Genomic DNA, 19,549 nt, shown 5'->3' with positions numbered 1-19,549 from the left:
TGGGCTGTAAATAACAAGGGATCAAAAGAGGGTAGTAAAGGAATAGGACGGGTACCCTGCTCAGATCGTACGGTAGGACGTGAACACGACGTGGGATAAACCGACTGCCCATCGGTCATGTAAAATACTTCGAGGTGATACTATAGTAAATTACAGCTTAGGAACGAGGGGTAGGCGGTGAACGAATGCCTTCTAAAATAAGGGGTAGGGGGTACTTACTCGACGGGAGGATTACCTGCGATTGTACCATGGACTCTGACTCGGTAGAATCCGGGGGTAGCATCAAAGAAGTTGATATTCTGGGAGGAAACGATAGGGGGACAGCGGGGGTAGTCATTCCAAACATATTTGGGCCCAGTGACAGTGGAAGTACCAAAGAGAGGGGTTTCTAGAAGCCTAGGGTACGAGCTGTGAGAAATTCCATTGAGGGATACACGAAGAAAATGAAAGCATGAGGGTGGTGGTGGGAGAACTCAAGGGTGATCGAAACAACTCCCTTCTTCTCTTAACATTATTGGGAGGGTGGGGGTCTTTACAGTCAAAAGAGGGGGTATTTAGCAGGTAAATAGGGGTAGCATCTTCGGTACAGAGCAGGCCTTTGTGGACTGGTGGTCAGAAGTCAACACGGAAACATATGGGTACAACCCCCTCTTTGAGAAGGAATATGGGGGGTGATGGGGTGGATAAAATCACGACAGCGTTTTGTTCCGGAGGGTGGGTCTGCTCTTTACAAATCGAATGTAAAGAACAAAAAGGGGGAGTTTACTACAGAAGTACGTTGATGACCCCCAGAACAACTGCCAATGAGGTGGTGGGGTCCGCCCGCACGATTAACTTTGTTCGCACTGATACGGTTTTGAGTAAAATTTGAGAGGGGAGATGACTGAAGTGTACCCCTGCTTGGACTGGGTGTCATGGGGGTGGTCTGATCAAGTTTCTGCCGTCTTTAAAATGGTTTATATATAATTATAACCAAAAAAAAATAACGGCGCAGAAACGTGGGGCGGCTATGGGCCGGGCCAGCTGGAGTCTTCCTGTTGCGGCGTTACTGGATGAAGATGCGACCGTTATTTTCGAGGTGCATCGTCGTTACAACGACGACAACGGACATTTCTGCAACAAGCTGGTAGTATCGAGTCTGCCTCAGATTGACACTTAAATCATATCGAGAGGCAGCAACTCACAATAGTGCGGGATCGTGGTGAGGCTACCGAAGTCCACGCCCCCATTGCGTGATACCTTCCACGCTGTCGGTGCCCTTGAGACCTCCGCCCCCTCGTCCTCAAGCGCAAGCCATCCCTCTGCCCTCCCCTCTCGTGCTTGCGCTCGATCTCTAAGGTGTCCATCAAGCCTTCTCAGACCTCCGCCTGCTCCGGTAGAGTTTGATTCCCGTCACCTTTCTCGGTCTGAGGGTCCAGACCTCTGAGCCGCGCAAAGACAAGTCATAATCGCGTCTCCTGGAACAAATCATCTTCTAATATGGCCAAGGAAAAGGAGCGTGCAAGGCATCCCTTGCTCCCATTGCGCAATGTACTGTGCTCGGTTCCATTCGTTGTCGTCATTGTCGCAGTGGTTTTTATATCCCCTCTTTCTTCCTCCTTGCAGATTCTTCAATCTCAAGGAAGCGGGCTTCTCTCTATGCTTGGGCTCAGGTCCACAGCATCGTCTGGTTTGGCACATGCACAGGTTATGAACATCAGCTCGCGCATTGAACAGCTTCCGGTCGAGCAGCAGCCGGTGGAGATCTTAAGATGGGCCAACGCAACCTTCAAGCCGACGGCATCAGGACCTTCATGGGTTCAGTTCACGAGTTTCGGCCCGCAAGGCCTGGTGATAACTGACATGCTGCGAGAACTCGGGCTGCTCGAGCATACACGCATAGTAAGCGTTGACACTCATTACTTGTTCCCAGAGACGTACGCGCTCATTGAAGACGCGACCAAATACTTCGGCCTTGAGGAGAAGTTGAGGATTTACAGGAGCAAGGAAGGGAGCCGAGCAATGTTCGAGAAAGCTTTCGGGGAGAAGCTGTGGAAAGTCGACCTCAAACTCTTCGAGTTCCTCACCAAAGTAGAGCCTACCAGGAGAGCCTTGGAGGACCTGGGCGTGAAGGCCTGGATCACGGGGAGAAGGAAGTCGCAGGGTGGAGTGCGGAAGGACATTCCGCTGGTGGAGGTCGATGGATCGGACGGGAGGGTAAAGATTAACCCCCTGGCAAACTGGGACATGGAGAGAGTCTGGAGCTACATCAAGGGAAGGGGTTTGCCGTACAACTCACTGCACGACGATGGGTTTCTGTCTATCGGCGACATCTTCACCACAGAGCGCACGGGGAAGGGAGAGAGTGAGAGGGAGGGCAGGTGGAAGCAGTTCAAGGGCAAGACGGAGTGCGGGATGCACCTTGCCAAGGATTCCGGATCGTTCAGAGACCTCGAGCGGAGGTCGGACAGGGTCAGGAAAGGCTACCTGTGGGATTTTGATGCCTCGAAACGAGCCCTAGACCTTGGCATCGCCCTGGTGAGTTGTGCTTGAAGACTGAGAAAGAAGTCGTGACGCTCTCCAAGGTGAAGTCGGAGAGCTTTGAGGAAGTCGTTTGGAACAGCAGTGAGGATTTCTTCCTCGACGTTTACGCGCCATGGTGCCCTCACTGCCAGTCCCTCGACCCGGACTTCAATGAGCTTGCCAAGACCGTGCGTTTTGTGACCCTGTTGCTCCTCTTCACTCATTGGCTTCTTGATGCTGCAGGTCAAGGAGCGGGGCATCGGCGTGCGACTCGCCAGGATGGATGGATGGCAGAACAAGATCCCGGAGGCGATGTCCGAGCAGTTCCACATCACAGGGTTCCCCTCCTTGTTCCTGGTGCTCAAGGGTTCGTCGGGGTGAGTTGATCTAAGTGTGATTGACGGGAGTCTCTGACTGCGCAATGGTGACCAGGCCGGTGGTCGTGAAGCACGAGGGGTCGCATCGACCGTCGGACATGGCGGAATGGATCACCAGCACCAGGCTGAAGGCCTCACAACCGTGAGGGGATCGTATCTTGACTCTTTGCTCATTGAAAAATGTTCACATCCGAGGCTCAGCTCCGGCGTCCCTCTTTCTCCACTATCAGGCTTGCGGCCCACGTTCGGTAGTCGCTCAGCGGCCAGGCTGTGTGAACGGTCTGCCGGCGCCGGGCAGTGCCGCCGTGTCACAGTACTACACAGGACTCCGAGTGAGGCTCCCACCATCCTCCTCCTCCTCCTCCTCCTCCTCCTCCTCCTCCTCCTCCTCCTCCTCCCGGCCAGTGCCGCAACCCGCCGTCCGATCATGGCAGTCCTTTCTAGTACGGTCCTCACTCGGCCGGGCCCGGGCCAAGTTCTTGCAATGCTCGGCACTGATTGCAGTCGGAGTCTTTTTTACTTACACTACCCCATTTGCTCACACTACCCCACCCTACATTTTGAAGGTGATTATCCCTAGAAGTACCCCTCTGACTTAACTCCTGACGCCACCCCCAACCCTTAGGCGGGTCAAAGTAAGCATCACAACTGCCGAAGACTTCGCGATTATGGTGACTTATTTTCACGGAAAGTTGAAATATGCTTGCAATATTTGAACATTGATACATAAATAAAGATGAAATATTCAGTCTTTCGACTGCAGGGCCCACCAGTTCCATTGCGGGAGCGGGCGCTGGTGAGCAATGACGGATCTGATCGAGAACAGGAGGCGGCAGCAAGAGCTGAGAAGGCAAGAGGAAGAGGTTTGTTTCTACTCCCCATGCTCTCATCCCTCCTCCCTCCTCGCCTCCACTCCCTCCTGTACACCTCCTCCTCCATCATCTGCTCTTTCTCCTCTTCGCTTCGTTCTGTTCTTTGGCCTTGCTCCACTTTCTTCCTTCGTTCCTGTGCGCATTGTCGTCCTCGTGAAAACCCTCGCCCTCGTCCTCACCGCCCCGTTTCCCACCCTCCTTCTCCTTGGAGTAGTAGTAGTAGAGTTTATTAGAATTCTAGGTAGGATTGCAGGGCTTGTTGTCTCGTAGCAATCCTCATTATCTCCCTCACACCCACGCTCTCGTCTCACAATCATTCAATCTTCCATCAGCTCACGTTCTTGTCATTTTCGTGTCTTCACCTCAAGTATTGAAGCGTACCGGCAGTTGGTGTCGTCGGGCACGGCTGACTATGAAGACATCTTAGTGAAGAGACTGGTAGCACAGCGCAGAGCTCTCAGGAGTGAAGAGAAGGATCTTATCAAGAGAGGAGCGGGCCCAGTGACAGGTGTCAGCAATGGGCATGCGAGGAGCACACCTGATAAAGAGGTGCGGGGGGCGAACGGAAAGGTCGAGAGCATGCAGCAAGATTCAGATGAGAGCGCGTTCTATGACGACGAGTCCGAACCAGACATGGAGGAGTCCGAGGCCGAGGACCACGACCTGCCTGGGGAGGGGGCTGAAACGGGTGCATTCAAAACGTCACACCGGCCTCCAATGGACGATCGTCCAACCACCCCGAACCACTCGCTGACCCAAGGAAGGATGAGAGCGTCGAATGCCGGTGCTTCATCGCCGTCTCAGATCGTGTTTGTGGAGAGGCCAACCGACAAAGAGGCAGCGGCAACGCAGAAGAGGAGGAACGAGCACATCTCGTCATCGACAGAGCATCCTAGCAAAGATCAACCCAACGAGCCTGACGGGAACGAAGCCTCGAGCAAGACGTTGAAGCTGACAGAGCACAAGGCGCTCAGCGACAAGCAGGAGAAGCTGCTAAAAGACGCTATCTCTTCAGCCTGTCCCGACGCCGAGGGGAACTACAGGTCTGCTCGTCCTTGTCTGCCGTTGAGGATGACACTCGTGAGCAGCAAGGGGAAGCAAGCTCTGCACAAGGGAGACGTGAAGAGCGCAGAGATCTTCTTCCAACAGGCTCTGAAGGTCAGCAACGTTCTTCATGTGCAGTGATGTTGACTTGTGACTTTTGTCGCGCAGATGGAGCCAACGCACATTAAAGCTCTTGGCGCGTATGCTCGCTTGCTGCACGACCAAGGAGATTTCCGCAACGCGCAGATCATGTACGAGAGTGCTTTGCGACAGGCCAAACGAAGCGTTCTGTCCCCTGGTGCTCTTGCAAGTGCAGTGGAGACATTGAGCAACTTGGCCAAGTTGTTGCGAGATGTTGTGCGAGACTCGTCACGCGCAGAGCGGATGTACAGGAGAGCTCTGCAGATCGACAAGCGACATGTCGACTCTCTTTGTGGGTATGCGGAACTTCTTTATGCGACAAGACATGATGCAAACAAGGCAAAGAAAGTAAGAGGATCAAAGAGCACGCGGCTCTCGTGCTCCTCCTCTAAATGAATCTTTTGCACCAGCTCCTCAAGATTGCTTTGGAAATTGAGCCCAAGCATGCGGACAGCCTTGTCGCGAGAGCATGGATATGGCAAACAAGCGGTTACGACAAGAAGACAGTTGAAAGAGAGTATCAGGACTTGCTGAGGTCCTCTCTCTCGGCATGAAGCAACTGCTGACTAGTCATGGGATCAGGATGTATCCCACGCATGCCGGAGCTCTCTGCAACTACGCCTTGTACATGCACTCTGTTCGGGGAGACCTGCAACTGGCTGAGCAGTTGTACAAACGGTGATTCCATGCCTCCTCCTCCCTGCTGATGCCTGACTGATTGGCTGCCCTCCTGCCTCTCCAGTGCCCTTGACGCAGACCCACGAAATCTCAACAGCTTGACCAACTGCGCGTCCCTCTGGCAGATGCAGGTCAGGTACCCTGTGCAGCTGGGCCAAGTCTGACAAGGAAGGTCCTGCAGGGACGATACGCAGACGCCGAGTCCTACTACATACGGGCGCTGGAAATCTATCCCGACCAGGTCGACGTGCTGCACAACTATGGCATGTTGCTGCATACCAAGATCGGCAACCACGACAAGGCTGAGACGCTCTACCGAAGAGCCTTGCAGGTGAACATCGCCGCCTTGCCTGCAGCAATGCTGACCGTTTCCAGCTCGACCCTGAGCAGCTCGACACTTTGCTGGCGTATGCACACTTCCTGCGTGAAGTGCGGAAGGATCACACCAATGCGAACCAGCTGCTAAGACGAGCTGCGACCCTTGAGGCGTCCAGAAAGAACACATCCTCCCCTCCTAACAAGCAGTCGGCGCAGCACACGTACATCCGAGCATGAGGAGGAGGAAGAGGGTGCAATGCGATCAAGTCCTGAGAAGAGATTGCTCTTGCTTTCTCACGAATGTCTCGAGAGCACTTGGAACAATCAGGGCCCAGTCACCTGGTGGAAGTGTAAAGGTCATGTTAGGCATCGTAAGTCTCCTCTATCTTCTATACCTTGGAAGTGAATGTCAAAGTCGGCTGAGCTGAACGGCTCTCCGTTCACCGTGAACCCCTCACTGCAGTGCGCCACTACCTCCTGCCTCAGACCCCTTGACATCTCCTGCAAGAATCGCGCGGGTTTCTCCCTGGCCAGGCTCTCGACGTAGAGGCTGCGGAGGGGCTTGCATATCGTCCCTACCTTTCTCTCTCCTCCGGCGGTATCGATCTGCAAGATCTCTATCCGCAGGCAGACCTCTCCTCCGCTCGCTTCGCCCAGCAGCCCCAGCTCGGGCTGGAAGCGGAACTCCTCAGAGAACGACGGCCTCCTGTACCCCCGTCAGCCACCCGAGCAGAGCGACCTCTTGATCAACGCACAGCTCCTGTCGCTTGAGCGAGCTCCTGACATAGTCTCCCTGTCTCCCCTCCCCCTCGTCTGCGTTTCCGCTCCCTCCGCACTCTGATCTTACGCAACTCCCTACGATGCTGCGAGGACGTCAGGAGCAGCCAACGACCAGCCACTTGGTCACCATTGCGCGTCCGGGGGCTGGAACCCGCGTTCCCAGGGCAGGTGGAGAACGCGGAGATTCCGAATGAGGATGGAAGGCTTCGCTTCCCCAGGGATCCTCCTGCCCAGGCGTCAAGCCGAGGCTCGCAGCTGAGCCGCGCACCTGTGCCACAGGAGGTGGCCGAGGAGGACGCATCGAGACTTGTTGCGGACCCTTGGGCTGCTGCTGACGTTGTGAGCGACGTTAAGGTGCTCCGACATGTTCATGACGTGGTCCTCGCCCTGCGACTTCCACTCGTTGAGCAACTTGACGCACTAGGAAGTGAAGTTCAGGTGGGGAGAGGACCAGCACGCTGCTGCAACTCACCTGCAGGACGTACTTCTCGTCTATACTGAAGTTGATCTTGAGCATACAAGTCCTGGCAGTGCACTCAATCGCATCGCAGCTCTGGAACATCAGAGGTACCGGATGTCTGATGGTATTGATATCAAGAAGGGATTTTTCTGATAAAAGTTCTGTGTCGTTACGTTGAAAATCAATATGAAGCGACTACTACCTTCGCGCCATTCCACTGGGCGTCTTCTATCTTAGCGATGCAAGAGCCAGAAGCATTTTCAACTAGGAAGGTACATGCTAGCGTGCTAAAGTCCATCTCTTCCTCAAACTGAAGGTCTTCCAGCACGACGACGAGCCAGTCGGTATCATCCTTGTCTGAGCTGCATGGCACGGCCATGGGCATGTCCTGGCGGTCTGATCGCTCTTGTAGATCAGTGCGTATTTCTGCTGTCAGCTCCAGGCAGAGGCCGTCACTCTCGACGACGACGTGCCGTCTGATGAAGTTCCGATGCACTACATGTCTGTCAAGAAACTCACTGACGCGCATGCTAGTCTGGAATATTGGTTTCCCATGGAAAGCGATCTGATATCCTGACAAGGAATATACTTGAAACCTCAACATCTCTTTGAAAGGATCTTGGATATTCATCAGCATGGACCTGAGCAACCAGCCCTTCCTGCTTGAATGCGTCGAGCTGCAGCAGAAGTAACTCGCGTTCGACTGCAGCTGATTCTCTTCAGGACTCTCGTCATCAATCTCCACAGCTCCGTGAGAAACGACACAGAGAAAGAAATTCTCTGACTGATCCTTCACAGGAGAAATCCTGATGAGCTCGAGGCTGAGGAACGCAAACCTGACAGACAGATCAGATAAGCTGAGGTGCAGTCGATGACATCCAACCTCTGCTGATCGTTATCCTTGGTGTTCAGGTACCCAAATAAGTCTTTCGAAACGGCTCCCTTCGACTTGTCGTGGAACTTGTTGGGATCTGAGATGTCAATCTTGATAGGGAACAAGTCGTAGATGAGGTCGGTGACGTAGGTGTTCTGAATGTACTTCATCCCTGGCAGCGACCAGATGTCGATGGTTCCGAACGCTTCCACCTTTGACTCCAAGATCGGCTTCCTCCGCACGTCGATCCACATCCGAAACAAGTTGGGGTAGTCAGCAACGTGCATGTACTCCTGAAGTCGCTTGTGAGTCACAATCACCATCGACACAACTCACTGTGAACAAGAAGCCAAACTTGGAGAACTCCTGCTCCTCGCGTCTGTGCTTGGGAGGTCTGTTCATCATGGTTTGTGGGTCGAGCCATTCGAACGTTATCCTCGCAAAGAACTTTGCAGATATCAGCTGCAGAATCACAGGGAACCCAGCAGCTCGCAGCTTAACCGACGTGTCCATGTCCCATTCACAGTCGAAGTTCATCTGATACAGTCGGCAGGAAGACTCTGCAGGAACGTGGGTCTTCCCTTCCACCAGCTTGAACCTCACGGTGAGCAAGATGTCGAGCAAGGTGCCGTCCTTCTGCATCCTGAACTCCTTCTGCAGCGATCTGTTCTCCTGCAACGTCTTGACAAAGTCGTGCTCTAGGACCACGTCAGCTATCAGCTTGTCGTTCCCCGGGTCGTCGTCGAAGAGCTCGAGGGAGACGCTCCATTTGTCCGACTCTTCTTCAGAGATGTAGAACCTGAACGTCTCGTCCCACACAGGGTTCTCAGAGTTCTTCTTGGTGCTGGTCCTGGCGTTGCGAAACTCATCCAGACTCACCTTGACGTACGGGTCGCACATCCCCCGCAGGTTCCTCAAGCTTCTCTTCCCCAAGATGTTCCTTCCTCGCACGATTGTCACCACGAGCAGGTCCTTGGACTTGGGGAGCATGCTGGGGGACGGAGCTACCGCGCTCAAGTTTCTGATCCGAGGAGCCGAAGACCCGATGTTGACTGTCTTGATTTGCAGCGAGAATTGACCTGCGTCCAAAAGTCAACGCGTCCTTCAGGTCATGTCCACAACAAACCCAGCAGGCCATTGAGCAGGTTCTGCAGATAAGAGGTGAACCTGTGGCTGCTTCAGAAACAACAAGAACAAGGTGAACAAGTTCAAATCACCAGTGTTGATATCGTATCCATGTGGCTTGAAGAAAGTCGTTGAGCCAGGAGACTTCTGAGTGAACAAGTCGATATGGACGCATATGTCTGAAGACCTGCAGCAGGTCGTAGAGGTGAGAATCAGGAATCTCGAGCTCTGTCGGAACAAATTGGATCTGCCAATTCTTGATCGCTTTCATTCTGCTCCACCATCTCAGTGCATTGAGGATTGAAAACATCGCAACACCTGTGATCATCTTGCATGGTCTTCTCGAACTTCTCTATGCAACTGATGTACAAGACAAAGTCTTCGCACTTCTTCAAGCAGATGACTATCAGCACAACGTAACTCATGTCCAGTCTCAGCTTCCCGCTGATATAGCTAGCCATACAGGCAACAAACACATGGATAACTCGATATGAAATGCCAAACGTCAGCAGCTTTTGCGAAACTGTCAGCATCGCCGAGCGCAAGGCGGGGAAGTAATGTTGGAGGAGCATTGAGGCCGATTCAAACTCATGACGGAGGTACCCCGAGTCAAACTTCCAGGCCTTGGAGAAGGACCAACGCGGGTCCTCACAGTCGAACTTCTCCAAGGGGTCCTGCTTGCCCTCGCTCACTGCGATAAAGTCCCAAGTCCACTTCACTCTCAGCATCCCAATGGAGCTTTCCTGGTCTTCCGCTAGAATCTCGTGCTCTTCTATGGCAGAGAACTTGCCGCGTTCGACCTGTCCGAGGATTTCAGCCAGAGGCAAAGTGATGGTGCCGAGAGTATCATCCTTGGAGAATCTATCCCAATCCTTCACTTGTATCTCAATCATGTCATCGAAATCCTTGATGTCATTGAATTCAAGATATTCGTTCCATTCAGGGAGCAATGTAGATTTTCTGACCTGGGTTGATCGTCGGTCACTGAAGCAGATAAACAAGGACAGACAACGTACTTGGGTCTTCTTGTGTTGATCATTATACAGCACAAGAACGTAGGGGTCGCGCAACCCAACCATCTCTGTCGTCTTTTCGAGGACTGCAGAGATTATCTCCACGCCAACATCAACGGCAGGAGCATCTATCTCTGCAGACTCCTTGACAGGATTTTGAAACAAGACCGATGAAGACTGCGATTCAAAGAATTTCCTCTTCAACTCAATCTGCATCTTGAAAATCGGGAAGATTGCTATCGCCCATCCTGTTGCAACGAAAGGAATTCAATTCGCTCGAAGAAGAAACAAACTCTGATACCAAAACTCAGATTGAATCTCCCCATCAAGTACAGGGTCGAGATCCCTAGGAAGAAGTGGAATGAAATCCCAAGGGTAGACAGTAAGGACTGAGGGAATGGGAATCGCCGATGGTAGTCAATAAATATGGGAACTATCAGGAGAGCTATCAGCAAGCCTGCAACGATTCCTGTCACCGATACATCTTTAGCATGACCAACTCACCCACAACGACCAGCGCATAGACCGTCACCAGACCTCGTTTGATCGCAAACCATGTTCTTGTTCTCTGACGTGTTCACTTCAGTTCAGGTCTAGAGCAGCAGCCACGGGTACAACAGTACCAAGTTCTTGAGGTCCAACCAAGAAGTCGAATGCTGAGAAAGATAGCGGACTTTTCCCTCCAGCCTCCTTGCATTCCACTCATGGTGACGAATCTGCCGTTGATAGTCCTTGCTTCGATTCATACATAGCTCTAGCTCCTGCAAGAACGCTGACTCGCCACTAGCGTTCATGTCATTGCCTTTGAAGAGACTCATCAGACGTATCACAGGGAGTCACGTGCGAGCAAACCTGGTGTGGAATCACATCTCAACTGCGCCAGCCTTAGCGTCAACATGGTCTATTGTGCTTTTTGTGACAGATGCAGTCTTTGCAAAATAATCCTCACCTGATTTAGCTTTTGACTGATATTCTTCGAGAAAGATTGTTCCAGTTCACGATCTTGTTTTGCCACAGACAAGTCATCTTGCAGGAATTTTAGAACAATCGCAATTTCTAAATTACTACATATTACTTGCAAGCTTCGAGCATCTTTGTGTCCAGAAGTATGTCAAGTTCCTGATTTCATCATTTAACCTTTCATGTCAACATCAGTGTATATCTCAAGAGGAGGTGTTATGCTGCACTTGAGACGTTCGTTCTCTCTCGACAAGATATCTTGAAAAGCACTGTAGTTCCTGTGATACACAAGGAATGAGCGTGGAAGCAAGGAAGACATGGCAACACCTCGCTTGGTTCAGAGACTCCTTGAGATTCGTTCTCATCTTCAGGACGCTGACGTAAGCTTGGACGACTCCGAACAGCTCCATCAAAAAGCGATGCTCTGCTCGGTTCAACCTCGACACAAACGCGATCGCGTCTTCTCGTTTCCTCAGTACCTGCTGGTGCCACGAGATGGGCAACTACGCATGGAAAGATGAGAGATGAGAGTAGCCGGGCAGGAAGGAAGTACCATGTCTTTCAAGGGCTCTAAGTCCAGCCGCGACAAGTTTGAAATGAACGATCGCTGCAAATCCGAGGTGAGTACACAAAGCTTGTACTTCATTCAGACCATTCTGAGCTGATCGCGAGATAGCTTTTCTCTGTTTTCTTGAGCCATCACATGATGCTGAACATGATCCCATCAGTCACGTTGCTTTGGGCCTCTCCTAACTTCACCTCACGCAGTTTTGCTCGCATCGCCGCAAGTGTGATGTTGTTTGAAATCAACGCGGTCACTGCTCCCTCGTACACTTTGCTCTTGTTCTGAACATCGATCCACAGATTCTTCAGCAGTTTCAGGTTCTTCTGCGCCTTCCACAGTCTCATTTCTCGTGTGGAATTCGTTTCGAGGTCCCAAGCTTCAACTTTGTTGCTTTTCTGCTTTACTCCTACAGAATTTAGTGCTTTAGCATGCATTAAGAGAGTCAGGAAGAATCACCTCCTATCAGCTGTTGGAAGGGATACGAGGTAAGAAACCTTCCTTGGTGCGACACAGGTTTCATCTTCGAGTCTGACAGCTCCGACACGACCAACTCAGCTTTGGCGACCAGCCGTTCGATCTCTTCTGCGATCTCTCTCGTGGCGTTGAAGGAGGGATGTAGCTCCCAGGGGTCGAGCATCTTGGAGCTCCCAAGGAACCACCAGCTCTCACTCTCCCACCACATCCAACTCAACACCATCCCCATCACTACCCTTCTTGCCGCCATAGCGACGGTCCCCCCTGGTACTCCCTGTGACCAGCCCGGGAAGTAGTCGATGACCCCACCCCTTTAGGAAACAGAAGGTCTACCTTTTGCAACCGGTAGTGTCGTTCCAAAGTAACTTTGAATTGAGGTGGAGATTTTCAAACTACAGGGTGACATTTGTATTCGTTTCATTGAAGTCACATCGTGCCGGGCCCGGCCCCGGACCGCCGTTAAAACTTCCGTTGCACTAACTTTGAGTAAAGCCTTGAGTAAAGAATCCGGGTGGCACAAAGCCAACAATCTTTATTGACTGAAAAAGCAGTCACCTGAGTCAGGATCAACGGCTTGTCAAACTTGATGAGTCAATAAAACAATGGTAAAACAATGATTCACAAGGGATGATTCACATTGCGCGATGTTTGTTGTTGGCCTGAAGCAGTAAGAACAAGAAACGATGAAGGAGCTTAACGAGATTCAAGAGCTCATGGGATGGCCCAAGGGACTGCTGGTGATGACGGTGATCAAAGGGACCCACCTGCCCAAGGTGAGGTAGGGCAATGACTGGAGGGTCGAGACTGACGAGCACCTGGCAGACGGATACGATCGGGCTGTGCGATCCTTTCGTGACGATTTCTCTTGGAGAGCATTCCCTCAAGACCAGGCATGTGAGAAAGACTCTCAACCCCACCTGGAACGAAGTCCTCGAGCTACCCGTCGACGATGTGAGGAGATCAGAGTTGGAGCAGGACGGCAGCGTTTTAACGCAAGTTTGTGTGGCAGGGTGAAGAAATCATCGGCAAGTACATGCAGCTGAGTGAGAAGAGTCTTGCGGATGCTAGAAGGACAGCTTGCTTATCGGTCCAACTGTATGATTGGGATGTCACAGGTAGCGAGCTGATAGGACAATGCACAATCGAACTTTATGCCCTCATGGAGAAGATCTCAAGGCCTGGTGCTCCAGGCGTGGAGTTGGTTCTTGAAGTGAGAGACGAGAATGAACAGATCGTTTGGGCTTCGACGGACAACGCACGAAACTGCTGGTCAGGTTTCGATTCGTTCTGGACGAAGCAGCGGCCAAGGTCAAGGCAGCTGCGAGGCTTGCGAGAGAAGAGCGGGAGAGGAGAAGACGACTTGCCCTGGCGTTGGAGGAGGAAAGAAGATTACAGAGTCAAATCATCGAAGAAAATCTGCAAAGGCAGCTGGAGGCGAAGGAAAAATTCCTTGCGCAGCTTCAAAGAGAGTCGATGGTGGGAGGGGATGTCTTCGCTTGTGGGGGAGGAAATTTCGGGCAGACTGGCCTCGGGCACACGCAAGAGGAAAGTTTTGATTTCTTCTGCTGCACCTGACGTCCTCTCGCAGGTGTGCACTCCTGCTTTGATTCGATACGAATCTCTCCCCTGCACAGCAGTCGCAGCAGGTGCAGCCAGCCTTGTGTAGAATCTCCTCAAGTGTCTGATAGCATGACAGGTGTGGGTCATTCCTTGTTCATCAACGAGAATGGAGCTGTCTTGTCTTGTGGATCTGGCGAGTGGGGCCAGCTGGGTCTCCTTCAACCAGGCGTGTCGGACGAGGACCGCGAGATGGAGGACGAAGACTTCGTCTATGAGCAGGTCTCAGCAGATTGCTGAGCTGGAGCTTGACGCTCTCCCAGCTCGTGTCACGAGAGATTCATTTCCATCCTTCCCTCTTCGGCAATGGTCAAATCAAGATCGTCCAGGTGGCGGCAGGAGCGAGGTGAAGAGAGTTCAGCAAGTAGGTTGAGAAGAACCTGACTGGAGGACGTGGAAGACACTCGATGCTGTTGTCAGACTGCGGGATGGTCTTGTCATGTGGGGACGGAAGATATGGAGCTCTGGGGTGCTTGTTCCTGCTTGTTCATCCCTCCAGCAAATAACTTCGATTCCAAGGTATGACGAGAGGGTGCAGAGGACGCCTAGAAGGTTTGCTGCTGTTGGCTGTTGCTTCCACGCAAAGGAGATTGACAATGTCTGGCATTGTTGGCAGGGTGGACAAGATCTCAGGTGAGCGGCATTGGAGTGCGTGAAAGTTCTCGCTGACAGGGAGCAGGGCGTGGGAGGAGCGTGAGCACGGGAGCGTACCACAGTCTGATCTTGACGGACGGTGCGTCAGTCTCAACGTCCTGTTGGCGATGTTGAGAGTTTGCGAGCAGACGGTCTGGTGAGCTCATGCGGCACTGGGAACGTCGGCCAGCTGGGAAATCTTCAAGAGGAGGAGAGGGTACACGAGGAGCACGAGGGAGAGGGAGAGGCCGCGATGCGAAGAGCTGAACCTAGCGTGATAGATGGTAGGAACGTTGAAATTGACTTGTTCTTGTTGTTCTTGATTGTGCGGTGCTGCTGCTGCTGCTGCTGCTGCTGCTGCTGCTGCTGCTGATCATGATCATGATCATGATCATGCTGGTTGTGTTGGTCACCAACACCCTACCAGGATGCTCAAACATCGTCTTCATTACAAGTGGAGCTTTTCACAACCTCATTATCAACAGAGAGGGGCAGGTCTACGCCTTTGGCAGCGGGGGGCATGGACGGCTGGGGCTTGGAGAGGAGACAGACAAGATTCTGCAGCCCACAAGGGTGATTGTTGCTGTCGATCTTCCTGCAATGAAAGTTTCCTTCCAAGATCCACGGCCTCCTCTCCTACTCCGTCATGATGGCGAGCGCAGGGGACTACCACTCGCTGTTCCTCACGAGCGAGCAGGAGGTACAGTAGCGCCCCCCTGCTCTCCCTCCTGCCCTCCTGAGATCCTGCAAGGTTTTTGCCACAGGAAGCAATCAGTTTGGTCAGCTGGGCCTCGCATGGACGGGAAGAGAGGACAGAAAGAGATACGTCCTGAGCCCTGTGAGGATGGAAGCGATGGTAGGAGTCGAGGTAGGAGGATCTGAAGTAGAGTAAGCAAGAGTTGACGCGGAGTTGCAAGGTTGTGCATGTCACTGCAGGTTCTTTGCACTCGCTCCTCGTCGGGAGGGAGGGAGACGTGTTCGCCTGTGGGTGCAACTTCAATGGTCAGTGCGGAGGAGGAGACAAGTCCGCGTGAGTTGAGAGATCGAGGGGGTCGGGGCTGTGACGCCTCTAAGGTTGGAGGCTCCCACGAAGATCAAGTTCCTTGAGGGGATCAAGATCATCGCTGCGTCCGCTGGTAGCTCGCACAGGTCTCTCTATCACCCTCGCTGTCCTCCTCCTCTTCTTCCTCCTCTTCCTCTTCCTCCTCCTCCGTCCTTCCTCCTCCTCTCCTTGATGACAAGGTTTACAGCTTCTTCCTCTCGTCAAAGCTTGCACGCAGACAGCGGCTGACCGCACAGATGGTCAGAATCTCCTTTTCTCCCTGCTTCCCCCTTCCCCTCCCTTCCTCCTTTACGCCCCCCTTGCTCTCTCCTGTCCCAGCTCGTCTAGAAGCTAAGAAGGCACCAAGGTGATAGGGAGGATCCGGAACCAGTCGCTGGCCAAGGCGTGGGACGCGTGAGGGGAGCAGAGGAGGAGGGAGGAGACGCTGATTTTCTTCTCCCCAGGTGGCTGAGAGAGCTTGACGAGAGCTGCGACATCTCTGATTGGCTCAATGAAGCTGCTGGGACCCAGCAGGAGGACAGCTGGTCGGAGGCGCTGGCGGAGGCGCAGACTCTGCTCACCTGGGTTTTCCGTGACATGTGAAACTCCTTTCTCTGTTTCCCCCTCCTCTTCCTCCTGCTCCTGTCCTACCTGCTTCGCTTCTCCCTCTTCTTACATCCCCCTCCCCGTCGCCTCTCCTTGCGCAACCGACGTGTCCTAGGGACAAGGCTCTCAACGCCAAACAACAGCTTGCTCACTCTGAAGCATGGAGCCTTTTCCAGGTTAAGTTCCTCCAGCCTTCTCGTTTCTTCCCGCTACTCGACGTTGTCCAGACTCTTTCTCCCTTCCCCGTCCTCCTGCCCTCTGCCTCCCCCGTCCACCAGCGACCAGACCTGAAAATTGGCACAGGCGTTTGATCTCGACGGCAGCGGAGGTTGCTTCTTTTCCCTCCCTATCTCCCCTCCACTCTGTCTTGTTAGCCTCACCTCTCACATTATTCCCGTCGCTTAGCCTTGTCTTCCTCCGAGCTCCGCCTGGCCCTCGACTCCTTCGGCTACTCTGAGGTGCGAAGGAGAAAGAGAGCAAGGAGCGGAAGGAGTTGTAGGCAGAGGTGAAATGTTGTGGTGTAGGAGGAGGTTCAGATGGTGCAGTATTGGAGGATGAGGATGCCCCTGAGGTTGAGGGTGGCGAGGGGGAGGGGGGAGTCAAGTAGGAGGAGGATATGGTGAAGGTTATGGCTGATCTTTTCATGCGCAGGAGGAGGTCGACTTCATCGTGCTCCGCTGCACGGAGGATTCTGACAGACAGGTAGATTTCGATCGCTTCCTGCAGGTGACTGGCTCAATCGAGTAGGAGGAGAGCGAGAGGTGACACTGAGTGCCAGGGCATCTGGCCTGTCATCTCCTCAGTACACGACAATCTGCAGTAGATCGAAGTTTCATCATCTCCTTCATCACAGGCTAGCGCCCTGCCCAGCACGAGCAAGGACGTGCTCGAGAAGCAGGCGGAGGTGGAGGTTGAGGAGGAGGTTGCAGACTCTGATCGCCCCTTCCTCCTTCGATCTCATGGCGTCCGCACAAGCTCTGCCCCCAGCAGGCCCCCAGCAGTCAGGCATTAGGAGCAAGAGGCAGTGCGGGTTCACCTGACGAAGGACTGGCTGCTCCACTCCCTCCCGAGCGGCTCCAGCAGCTGGCATGGCAAACAGCATGAGACCACAAGATTGCCTCCCTCCCCCCCCACTTCTTTCCCTGTGCTCTTGCTCTCCCCCTTCCCTTCTCCCCTACGACCCTCGAACAATCTCTGCCTCCTCTAGTCCTCTCCTCTCCTCTCCTCTCCTCTCCTCTCCTCTCTACCTCCCGTTCCCGTTCCGTTGCTACCCCTGCCGCCATTGTCCGTGCGACCTCCTGCATCTACATCTTTCCGGGTCAGCCACCACTGCCCTGATCAGGGTATCAACACCTGATTCATCGTCGGATGCTCCGTCACCCCTCCTGCTGCTCCCTCAGCTCTCAGCGCAGCCTCCACGTCCTCCTACCTGCCCAGTAGCCCGAGTTCTGGTAGCCCGTGCCAAACTCGCCGGGATGATGTCCTTCCCTTAGATGAACGAGGCAGTGCAAGAGCGTTGCCTCCTGCCTGGCTGGGCTGTCGTAGACTGCAAGGGGTCGGCATCAGCAGGAAGAGAGGATCAAGTTGGAATCGAAGACCGGGGGGTCCGCCGAAGATTGTGCCGTCGTCCCAAGAGAGAGGGGTGATATTGTTGTGACATTCGTCCTGTGATTACAGTCATGATGATGCGGACATGAAACCTTGGAGGATTCGTGCGGGAGTGAAGGCAGAGGCGAGCAGGAGGAAGTGTTTGAGGAGTGACAAGCATGAGGCAGCAGGACTGTTGCAGCTCGGAGAGGGATGGAACTGCAGGAGGGAGAAAGACTCTGGAAAGGTCGTTGGTTGAGTCGCTCTCACCAGTCCTCCGCAGGCCAGTTGCAGTATGGAGACAGCAACGACGAGAAAGTGGTTGGAGGAGCTATCTCCGAGGTCCTCAGGGGTCTAGCACTTGCAATCAGGCAGAAAATGGAAGGAGGAAACGACTAGTTCACCAGACCAAACGCAGGCGTAAGAGCAAACTCGCGCTCCCTCCTCTTCTCCAGGATCTGACTTGGCTGAAACGCACCACTTAAGCGTCATGGTAGCGGCTGGGATAATCGCAACCTCGTAGCACATCGGTCGGCCTGATATTGAAGCAGGATTCTGCCTTAGATAGCTTGCAACGAGATCACTCTAGAGAAGCAAACACCCGGCCGACTCACCCTATCACTTGCAAGAGTTTGTCGTTGGTGCTGTACGGCCCACGGAGTCGAACATCCCAGGGACTTTCGATCATCTTCTCGCTCATTTCGGGCGAAAATCTTCTAGAGCAAGATCGTGAAAGATGGAACAGTGACAGAGGACTGGATTTGCGCATGTTATTCAGTGCTCGCCCACGAATTCGTGTTTCAAAGTTGCAAGTCAGAGAGGAGGGGAGAGAGCAAGGAGGAAAGATAGACGGAGCTGCAAACGCAAGACAGGAAGGGAGAGGATGCGAAGCAAGCGTAGGGGGAGGAGACATGGCCACAGCCAGGAGCAGCATGGGGAGGGTTTGCATTTGCTGTTACAAGGATTGTAACGGACGTGACTGAGAGAATAGCTGCCATGCAGGCAAGGACGCAGGTGGTGGTAACCTTGGACCAGGAGCGGGTGCATGGAGGAACATAGGAAAGGAAGAGGGGAGAGCTGCTTTGAAGTGAACGCAACAACAAGAGAAACGATTGCTGTCAGCTAAACATCGCAAGTTGAACAGCTCAAGTGAGCCGTCTTGGTGAGACGGGGACAAACAACCTCTGCAGGTCGAAATGCAGGAAGAGAGAAGGAACGGTGGACCTGACGGACAGGACACGAATGGGAAGGATGATCAGGGCAATAGAAGGAGAGGAAGGGATAGCATGGATGTCTTTGGCGGAACTGAGTCCATTGTGATTGTATTTCTTGCTTTGCTGTTCTACATAGTACAGAAGTTGACGACTTGGACTGGCAACACAGACTGTGAATGCTAGGAACCTGCGTCGTTTGATCGAAAATAACCAGGGTCTAAGCTTCTTGGTGTTGACTTTACATGTCAGTTCGTTAGCCTTCGTGATTATTGTTAATAAATCGCTCAGCTTGCGTTGTTGTCAGATTTGTTGTGCAATGTGATAGAGTCCTTCTCTGAACAACCAGGGACATTCTTTTCAAAATACAGCATGCTTCATACATTCCCACTGTCTTCCCAAATAAGACTATCATTGAATGATAAACCCTCACAACGTGGCAGATGATGCGCGCAAACTAACGTGTAACGATGGTCCGTCGAGTCCAACAAGACTTTGTTCAACCCATGATTCTGTTCTTCAATACATTCCTCGGAAGCAGGTAGAGAGAAGAACGCTACTGTTGTCATTGCTTCATGTTCCTCGCCTCATCAACGAGGTCTGGATTTATCCTCGTGGTACCGAGTTTTCTGGTTCCACGGTGGAGGTTTGGATAGGAAACGATGCTGTT

The 19,549-nt window shown here is 53.0% G+C and overlaps 5 protein-coding genes across 5 annotated transcripts; 3 read left to right on the top strand and 2 right to left on the bottom strand.

The window, feature by feature from the left end:
* Positions 1–1,689: 1,689 nt before the first annotated feature.
* GUITHDRAFT_72734 (hypothetical protein) lies at positions 1,690–2,532 on the top strand (the record flags this gene model as incomplete). The annotated part of the gene is made up of 1 exon (XM_005830781.1): positions 1,690–2,532. The coding sequence occupies one exon, from the start codon at positions 1,690–1,692 to the stop codon at positions 2,530–2,532; it is 843 nt and encodes a 280-aa protein (XP_005830838.1).
* A 2,924-nt stretch (positions 2,533–5,456) lies between these two features.
* Positions 5,457–12,433, bottom strand: GUITHDRAFT_140281 (hypothetical protein; the record flags this gene model as incomplete). Its single annotated transcript, XM_005830780.1, has 22 exons — positions 5,457–5,885; positions 5,981–6,034; positions 6,231–6,271; positions 6,328–6,638; positions 6,688–6,795; positions 6,840–6,938; positions 6,981–7,132; positions 7,185–7,236; positions 7,284–7,321; positions 7,375–8,008; positions 8,056–8,339; positions 8,383–9,125; positions 9,264–9,358; positions 9,490–10,136; positions 10,188–10,432; positions 10,689–10,752; positions 10,808–10,986; positions 11,322–11,422; positions 11,472–11,647; positions 11,698–11,751; positions 11,904–12,115; positions 12,166–12,433. 22 exons carry the CDS (start codon positions 12,431–12,433, stop codon positions 5,457–5,459), a joined length of 4,986 nt encoding a protein of 1,661 aa, XP_005830837.1.
* Positions 12,434–12,866: 433 nt separating this feature from the next.
* On the top strand, positions 12,867–16,078 carry GUITHDRAFT_110306 (hypothetical protein; the record flags this gene model as incomplete). The annotated part of the gene is made up of 17 exons (XM_005830779.1): positions 12,867–12,956; positions 13,006–13,134; positions 13,193–13,364; positions 13,415–13,659; positions 13,772–13,829; positions 13,880–14,022; positions 14,064–14,146; positions 14,201–14,269; positions 14,320–14,433; positions 14,480–14,585; positions 14,929–15,006; positions 15,053–15,133; positions 15,185–15,301; positions 15,351–15,463; positions 15,508–15,569; positions 15,835–15,889; positions 15,940–16,078. The coding sequence occupies 17 exons, from the start codon at positions 12,867–12,869 to the stop codon at positions 16,076–16,078; spliced, it is 1,854 nt and encodes a 617-aa protein (XP_005830836.1).
* Positions 16,079–17,419: 1,341 nt separating this feature from the next.
* Positions 17,420–18,368, bottom strand: GUITHDRAFT_110305 (hypothetical protein; the record flags this gene model as incomplete). Its single annotated transcript, XM_005830778.1, has 7 exons — positions 17,420–17,466; positions 17,511–17,627; positions 17,680–17,746; positions 17,939–18,022; positions 18,073–18,135; positions 18,185–18,227; positions 18,283–18,368. 7 exons carry the CDS (start codon positions 18,366–18,368, stop codon positions 17,420–17,422), a joined length of 507 nt encoding a protein of 168 aa, XP_005830835.1.
* Positions 18,369–18,659: 291 nt separating this feature from the next.
* On the top strand, positions 18,660–19,175 carry GUITHDRAFT_153187 (hypothetical protein). The gene has a single exon (XM_005830777.1). The coding sequence runs from the start codon at positions 18,865–18,867 to the stop codon at positions 19,063–19,065; it is 201 nt and encodes a 66-aa protein (XP_005830834.1). The 5' UTR covers positions 18,660–18,864; the 3' UTR covers positions 19,066–19,175.
* The last annotated feature ends 374 nt before the right edge of the window (positions 19,176–19,549 follow it).

This window comes from Guillardia theta, assembly GCF_000315625.1.
Source record: "Guillardia theta CCMP2712 unplaced genomic scaffold GUITHscaffold_44, whole genome shotgun sequence".
NCBI lineage: Eukaryota > Cryptophyceae > Pyrenomonadales > Geminigeraceae > Guillardia > Guillardia theta.
The sequence above is the reverse complement of the archived record's forward strand: the minus strand, read 5'-3'. Positions and strand labels throughout refer to the sequence as shown.